The 9386-nt window shown below is 35.9% G+C and overlaps 1 protein-coding gene across 1 annotated transcript in view; it reads right to left on the bottom strand.

Moving 5' to 3' along the window:
• Window positions 1–9142, bottom strand: part of Brd8 (Bromodomain containing 8) — a 575604-nt gene extending 566462 nt beyond the window's left edge. The window contains exon 1 of the mRNA XM_090393081.1: window positions 8784–9142. Within this exon, the coding sequence (XP_090249207.1) occupies window positions 8784–8799 (16 nt within the window). The 5' untranslated portion in view covers window positions 8800–9142. The remainder of the gene's footprint in view (window positions 1–8783) is intronic.
• Between the last annotated feature and the right edge of the window lie 244 nt (window positions 9143–9386).

A 9386-nucleotide genomic window follows, 5' to 3' on the forward strand; every position in this document is an offset into this window, starting at 1 on the left:
GTAGCAGAAGTGGCAGCAGTTAGAAGCAGAAGTTCCCGAAGTAGGAGAATTTTCCCTTATGCTGAAACCTTTTGCATGTGCTATTCGAGTACCGCAGATTGCAGTCCAAAAGCCCGCCAATATTCCCGACGTGATACCGCTAAGCAAGACACTCCTGAAAGAAGCCTAAAACTCAAGATGAAAGAAATGCCATAGAAACTTTAGTGCAAGACTCTTGACTGAATGTGCGATACAGAGCCTCTGTAAGTTCCATCCCTTTGTACATTTTCTCTTATAATCTAGTAGATATGTTATATATGGACTTTTAAGAATTAGTTTAATAGTAATAAGAAGTGTCCATAAGAGAGTCAATTGACATGTTAGAAGTTGATATCAAATTTGTAAAAATAACTTAATAGAGAGTTAGCTATCCTCTTTGCAAGTAAACTAGGAGTTTAATTAAGTTGAATTTTTAAGCAGAGAGTAAATAAGCTTTTGAGTTAAAGAGATTATTTAGTGTTTAAGTAAAAGGGCTCTAATTTTATGCTAAAGATTTTATAGATAGGTAGAGAAAGCAATCTCCTATCATTTGATTCATGTATATTTCATACTAATGTAAATAAATGTTTTAATTATTTGTTAAAAGAGTGCTGCCTGATCTTTTATTTTACAATGCACTGTTTCTAAAAATAATCAGACTTGTGAGCAGGAAACAACTAAGGCATTAAAAGTGCAGTTGAATTACTTAAGAACCACGACTGTTTATATAAACTTTGTTGAAGGAATATACTCTAGTAAGAGAGAGAAATCTACCGGATGTTTTACTGAGTCTTATGCCAATATTGAAATACTGGATGGCACAGTCTTAACAAATAAATATTCCAGTGTTCATAGGCATACGACTAGTAAAACACCAAAGGTGGATAAACAATAGTAAGATAGAGGAAGTAGAGTAAGAAAGGAAAATATATAGAAAAAACGTGTAGAATACTAAAGATAATAAATAACACATTCAGCAGACATTTGTTATACTCTGAAAGGCATATTTGTTACACTCTGAAAAAATAGCCAGTACATCTTCAGATGTCTCAGGATCACTGGCTAAGTTCAAATTGCTTTCAGTGGATAGTGAAGTATCCATGTTTTCTGTGGAAGGATCTGGTGGTTTGTCTTTATGTGATAATTGTAATTTTTTTTCCTAAGTGGGAAGAAATCATCAAATGGAACTATTTTCAGAACAGGGCCACACACTGGGACACTGCTGTGTTCAACAGAGAAACAGTCATGAAAGTTCAAGCATGGTGAATTATCAAATGGTGGAATAGATATAAGAGTTGGAGTTTCTGTTGGCATTTTCTTAAGTGTTACCCTCTCAACGTAAGAGGATCTCAGAGCAGGTGACTAACTTTCTCTTTGCATTCTGATATGATAAGTTTTGTCCTCTTTCCACTTATGGCAAGCAGAGAATACACTAGATGCTCTCCTTAACAGTTTACACATTTAGCTTTCTTGGTAGAGATAGATTGATTATCATGTCATTTACAACCACATCGAGCACAGGAGGCAAAGCCACAACAGGCAGTTTGGGCATGTCCATATTTCTGGCATTTGAAGAATCTTAGTGGTTAGGGATGTACAGACTAACAGGACAATTTATATACCTTGCTTTTACATATGTTGGAGGCTTAAGAGTATCAAAAATAAGGATGATGTTTCTGGTTGAAACCAGATAACCTCCCTATAGATTGAGATGTGCCTCAAACCTGTAACTCCCTGATATTTCAGCTCTGAACATATCTCCTCATCGTGAATATCTAGTAGATCCCATTCTGAGAATTTCTCTACAGGAAATGAGTGTTTTATAAAGTGGACTATTATTGATTTCTTAACTGTTTTTTAACTGGATATGGTTTCTTCACTGTTTTGGGAGAGCCTGCCAGTCCTAAACCTTTCTGAATGAAGAAGGGTGACATTTTCCCAATTAGCTTTTCACCTGTTGCACAGATTAGAAAAACTGGTAAATTTATACTGGTATTATGTCTTTTGTTTCTTTCTTCTGTTATGAAAGGCTGTGTTGTACCAATGGTATCATTACTTGATTGGGACTCTGTCAGGGCCCATGAAACAACTGAGGATAAAGAATTCGGGTAAACTGTAAGAGAGTGATAGACCACTTCTGAATGGTTTTGGAGAGTCAAGTGGAAATTAATAAATCATGCTATATCTACTGTGCCAGCTGTGTTAAAATAATTACTGGCTGCACCAGTTATGTTAATACACTCTGAAAAAGACTTTTTTTTTTTTCTTTTACACTGAATGTTAAGTTAAAAATTTTTAAGAGTTCAATCTGACTGAAAATAACAGTTAAAAGATACTGCATCAAACTCCAGAAATAACTGACTTGAGACCAAACAGAAAAACATATATTTAAATCAACTAAATAAAACTATACACATGGTTAATATAATGAAATTAATATCTATAAAAACGAAAAAAATTATTTGACTGATGATGGACAGGGTCCAACCACTGGGGTATTGCTCTCCCTTCCAGAACCGCAGGCCTGGAATCCAAAATCCAACTTTGAACATACAAGTGCACAATAAATGCACAGCAAGAAAAATCAATCAGCAAACCACTCTGTAGAGGGTAGAACGCAGATATTAATGCATTTTTGAAGAAAGTGTGTGTAAAGATCACTAGCTTTCTGTCAAAGATGCTACTGGGATAATAGGTTGTCCTATTCCTAAATCAGGATTGGGGTGAATAGTGTGTTTCCAGCAGGGGTGTACACAGTTTTTTCTGTGGAAAACCTCAACCCATAAAGAGTCACAATTGATGGCTTGTTGAAGTTGTCTTTTAATGACTCTCATATTGCAGGAGTGACAGTAAACCTTAAAATCATCAAAAAAAAAAAAAAAAAAAAAGGCAATTGCCTACTGTGGGAGGAAGCTATTCAGTAATTGAATTCACTTTAATAGCAAAGAGGATTGCACTTACGAGAGAGCTTTAAGACCCCCCCCCCTCCACCTCTTCTTGATGATATGGCCAAATTGACGTGCTTCCCACTTAGGATGAAAGACTCAGCTGGACAGAGTTTTAAAAAAAAAAACAGGAAGGTCCTCACACAAAGATTAAACAAGCCTTTTAAGAAGCCAAATCTCAAGGCTGTTGCATGCTTTTTCCATGTCAAAGAACAATGAAACAACATGTTCTCATGTAAGGAAAGTGTTGTCTCTTATATAAGTTTCTAAACAGGCCAAATGGTCCAAGGCTGATTGATGTCTACAAAAATCATACTGTCTGTTGGAAAGAAGTTTGTGGCTTTCTAAATAAATGGATGATAACTGTTGGTCTGTGCTGGATCCTCACCTGATTTTGGAATAGCAATGACAATTGACTTATGCCAAGAGTTTGGGAACTTGTTCTCAATAAATATTTGTTGTATAGTAAGAAAAGGAGAACCACAAATGATAAAAGGTGTTTTATCATCTCATAATGGATGTAATCAGGGTCCACTGCACTAGGTTGAGGGAGAAAAACAGCTTGAGTTCCTCCTAAACAAATGGCTGATTGTATCATTCCGTCCCCTGACACAAATGCTTAGCCACTGTTTCTCTTGTTGCTCTTACAAAATTAAAAAAATCAAGACGATATCAAAACCACTGTTGAGATTCTGAAACTTCCAAAGTGTCTGATAATTTTGGGATCAACAACACCACATCCATTATGGTCCAAAGTAAATAAATGGTGTGTTCTGTATCTACCTTTCATCTTCCAGATTTTATCTCATATAATTTTTTACAATGGTTGTTTGATTAATCAATAATGTAAATTGAATCCAGGATGTTTTAGACTACGATGTCTCACATAACGTGATTTGGCCGAAGCACTTTTAAATTCTATTAAGTTTTTTGTGGTAGGATATCTAAGAAACATACCTCAAGCTATATCTTGTTCTTTTTTTGACTGCTTGGCATTCTGAGTTCCACCAAGGCATTGCAGAGAGTGAAAATCAGGATGATGTCTTTGGAATTGCTGTGGTTGCTGCATGAACAATACAATCTGTTATATACTTCATTGATAAGTGTTTGGCTGGCTGCTTCAATATTAAATTTTGCAAGATGGAAAAATGTGTTCTAGTCAGCCTGGTGTCCATTTTGCACATGGACAACCGTGTAGGAGGATGAAGTTCTTGTGAAGATGTAGTGTTAATCATGAGAAAACGATCACTTTTGTATATGTTTTCTTCAACATCCCTTGTGACCAGAATAAGAGCAGGTAGGCATATTCTTATTAATAAGGGTGAGGTCATGGTTGTCGACATTCACTCATATGACCTCATTTATTCGTGATAGCACCACCCCACAGGATGGTCCATTAAAGTCACTCATTACGAGTATGCACTGAGACAGTTGCAATATGATTTTATCAAGTTCTGTTTCATTTAATTCATAACCCAGTGGTAAATATATGAAACATACTGTGATAAGAAACCCTACATACAGGTGAATTGCTACTGCTTTCAGAGCAGTATTAAGCTGAACATAATAGAAATGTGTATGACTGCACAAAAGAATAGCTCTCCACCATGAGCAGGATGATCTCCAGTTCTGTCCTTGCATACAAGGGCGATATTCCTGAAGGTTGGGTCCTCACCGGGTTATAAATGTTTCCTGAAGACCAAAACAAAAAAGGTCTGTTTCTGCAGCAGGTGATTGATATCATCGATATTCTGGTGAAACCGACTACAGTTCCATTGTAAAAATTTTTAGATTGATAATCTTCACAGACATCTCATTTCTAGGAGGATTATGACTTATCCTTGTCAAGTTTAGATTTTGGAAAATACGGACAACCAGCCACCATGAGCAGGATGATCTCCAGTTCTGTCCTTGCATATAAGAGTGATATTCTCGAAGGTAGGGTCCTCACCAGGTTTCAAATATGTTTCCTGCAGACAGAAACAAAAAGGTTGTCTGTGTTTCTGCAGCAGGTGATTGACATCATTGATATTCTGGCAAAACCCACTAAAGTTCCATTGAAAAATTTTTATATGGTTTTAGGCTTCATAGACTTGGCTCATTTCTGGGAGGCTTATGACTTATCCTTGTCAAGTTTAGATTTTGGAAAATATGGACAACAAGCCAGTATTCATCTCTTCCTCTGGAAAAATATCCAACACGTCATTGGATGTGTCAGGATCACTTGGTGAGTTCAAGCTACTTTCAGTGGATATTGAAGTATCCATTTTTTCTGTGGGGAGGGATGTGGTGGTTTATCTTTAAAGTGATAACCTTGGCATAATTTTTTTTCACAAGAGGGTTCTCATTAAATGGAACCATTTCTAGAGTGAAACCATACATCACGCGACTGATGCGCTCAACAAAAAAGCAGCCATAATCATAAAGTTCAGGTATAGTGAAAGTATCAGATGGTTGAATAGACATATGAGTTTGAGTTGCTTTTGAAATTTTCTTAAATGCTACCTCCTCGGCACAAGAAGATCTCAGAGCAGGTGTGGTAGTGGCTAACTTCTTTTTGCATCCTGATATAATTTTGTTCTGTTTTTATCTTCTTTCTCTTTCATCTTTCCACTTCTGACATGCATGGAATACACTGGATGATCTGCTTGACAGTTCACATATTTAGCTTTCTTTTGCAGAGCAAGATTTGTTATCATCCTCTTTACTACCTCATCAGACACAGGTCGACAGAGCCAAGATAGGCAGTTTGGGCATATCCATATATTGGCATTTGAAGCATCTTAGTGGATTAGAGCTCTACAATCTAACAGGACAATTGAGATACCCTGCTTTTACAGATGTTGGAGGATTAGGAGTATCCAAAGTAAGGATGATGTTTCTGATTGAAACTAGGTAACCATCCTTACAAATCAGGATGCACCTCATACCTCTCACTCCCTGATCTTTCAACTCTGAACATGTCTCCTCATCAGGAAGATTAAGGAGATCCCATTCTGAGATCACTCCTCTACAAGAACTGAATGTTTTGAGGTACAAATGTTATTGGTATTCCAATGATTGAGGTTGCTCTGAGTAGATTTTCAGAATGCTGTTGTTGACATGATGTTTCTACACATGTATCACCAGAACATAGTTTCTTTATTATTTTAGGAGAGCCAGTCCTTTTAAATCCTTTTGAATAAAAGCGGTGACATTTTCTCTATTGGCTTTTCAGATGTTGCACAGATTACAAAATATGGTATATTTATATCAGAGAAGATGATGCTAGAAACAATTCCTAAAAGTCTCAATCCTCATGTTTCCTCTAATACATGTTGCCTAAGATATTGGTCCCTCGAGAATTTCTGAAACCTCTACCCATTTATGATGCCACAGTTCAAATCTCCCAGAGTGATCACTTGCTAAACTTATCTGCCTAAATACTTCCTGCTCAAACTCTATTCGATGGCCTATAAGCAATTTATTTATATATTTATTTATTTCGTATGCGAACCATAGAAAATGTAAGATCACACATATAAATGATTAAAAGCATACATTTAAAGAAATAGACATTAAAAGAATATGTATTAAACGCATATATTAAGAGACAAAAATGTCACTTGCATAAAATATTACACAAAAACATAAAATGTCAAATTTCACTCATCCAGTGATTAATATACTTTAAAGCTGTTTCATTACACTGCATTAAATCTTCTCGGGTATAAATATTATTAATGCCCATTAGGCAGCATTGCAGAAGATGATCCATGGTTGGTGTTTCACCACATGAGCAGCTGTCATTGTCTGTGCAGCTCCATTTAGCCATATTCTGCTTAGATCTGCCCATTCTGGAATGAAGACTATTCAATGTCTTCCATCTTTGCCAGTCTAGATGTAAGCTGGATGGAAGAGATTCGTTTAAGTTCAGAGCCTCTGGAAATTGTTCTTGCAACATTGTTGACCTTGTAACTCTTAAGGAATCAACCAACAGTTCCACTGGGTGAATAAAACTTTTCCTTGAGTTTAGTCTCCTATTTACTACAACATGTCCATACAAAGGATGCCGTTCATCATTTAGCTTTGCTCATATCTACTCTGTGTTGTTCTTCTGATATGAGGAGGTGCAATTCCAGAATGAGTATAGATGGTCACTTTTTGTAGGCTTAAGGCAGCTGGTAATGTGCCAACACGTTTCATTAAGAACCTTGTCATTGCCTATAAGCAATGACACACTAAATATCCTGTCCTGCTCACCTCTGGCTCCCGACATACACTCTTAAAAATTTAAATGTTATTTCCTTCCAAATTCTCTGCTTTGAAAGAATACAACTTACCACTTATTGTCACCATCCTGCCAAAATAGACTATAGCCTTTTACATGTATTCCTGTCAAGACATATCTTCTGTCAACCACATTTTAATATCCAATAATCTTTGGATAGACTAGGGCTATTGATGCCACCATGTCATTCCCTTCATTCCTCATACTCTTGACAACTATATGAACAACATGAATGCATTATCAGTATTACTATACATAATATTAATCCTCCCCACCCCAACTCGACTTGATTCTGATATACCATGCATTCACTCATCTCTTAAGCAACTATCCCCATTATGAGACAACCCCCCCTGCTATCATCCATCTCTAAGAACTGTAGTTTCCCTGCCCTAGCACTCTCACTTACCCAAAGTACAAAAATTATGTACTGCTATTCTCAATTTTAAGTTATCATATCTAGGTGATGCACTGTCATCCCTCTCACACTTTTTCTGCTGCACAATCCCTGGCATTAACCTCATATCTCTCAGGTAATTTATATCTACCATCATTCATCTTTGCCTTATCATCTCATTTTACTGCCATAGTTGAGCTCTCTCTCTATTGTTCTTCCAGACAGGTACTACTCTAACATTCTATTCTACACATCATGAATTATTGAATCTCGATACATCACATTCCTCACATATCCATTCATTCATTGCTCACTATCATCCCCCCCTCACTCTCCCCCACCCTATGACCCACTCTTTCCTTGTTCCCTCACTTACCTGTCTCCTCTCTATCCCTTGTTCCTATATCTTCTCTCATCTTGCAGTTCACCCATTCTCTCCATCTCCTCCTCCCATTCCCATAACTTTCTTTCAGTTCTACTCGTTTGCCTCATATCAAGTCTTCTAATCACCCTCTTCAGGCTCCTCAAACTCACTTTTCATATCATCCATTTCCTCTCTCAGTGCCTCTTTCTCAAAACTTCCTACACTCACTTGACATTCACCAACATCACCTTTAAATTACTAGTCACACTACTTAACCACTTAACTGGCCTTGAGGCTTTTATACAATTACATGGATGCAAAGTGTCCACTGAAGTTAATATAACATTTGGATACTATAGAAATAATAAGGATATGAAGCTCATATATTTGAAATATTTTATCCGTGTGATCATTTCAGAGATTAATGTTAAATACATAATGAATTTAACAGGAGGAAATGATCCATAAGGAAACATAAATAATGAAAATTGTGTATCTCCATCAAATTCTCAGAAGACTTCAAGTGTCAGCGTTTCAATGTCAGATCTACAAATCATAAAAATAAAATATTCCAAAGAATTTAAATCAGAATAACAAAAAATGCGGTATGAATTTCTGCATCAGCACTGGACAGAACACTGCCGCAGTTGCCGTGCAACAGAAGCCTAATCATAATTTAAATTATTATTACTTCCTAATTATAAACCAGTTTTATTTATAACGAATGCCAGTTTACTGTCCGATTCTCAATTAACATGAAGTATCTTATAAATATATGAAGAAACTTACGGTGAGCCACTGCCATTATTTCCACCAATAAATGACAAATGAAGTAATTCTCGTAACATTTGGGTTCATACAATCTTCGGTGAATATACACTGCATATATATCCAGCTTTTATCCTGAAAGTAAAAGCGTGATGTGCAGAAATACTGAAGTGTCGGGCATTTTGATCACAAATCCTTTACGACCCTCAGCACGATTTGCCTTAACACTACTTAACGAAATATTTGAGTAATCATCCATATATAACAACTCTGTTACCTTCTTGATGCATTTCAAGAAATATACATATTTTTTATTTTTTACATTAGTTCTCTCTATTTACATATCTGTCAGACAGAATACGTTTCTCTAACATCGACTTGAAAACCACCATTAAAATAAGCAAAGAAAATTGATAAATAGATTTTTGTAATGTAAATAGATCTATTCAAAATAATGTAAATAGATTTTTGTGATTTGAATAGAATAAACTTGCAATTTTTACAAATAAATTATCATGTAAAAATTGTACATTAAGTCTTTTTATGCATTTAGAAGACTTTGAACAGCTTTTAATCCTCCATTAATTTTTAACTGGATGCAGGCATTTATTATTATTATTATTA

Source organism: Typopeltis vanoorti, chromosome 5 (genome assembly GCF_054136105.1).
Source record: "Typopeltis vanoorti isolate ZY-2024b chromosome 5, IOZ_Tvanoo_1.0, whole genome shotgun sequence".
Taxonomy (NCBI): domain Eukaryota; kingdom Metazoa; phylum Arthropoda; class Arachnida; order Uropygi; family Thelyphonidae; genus Typopeltis; species Typopeltis vanoorti.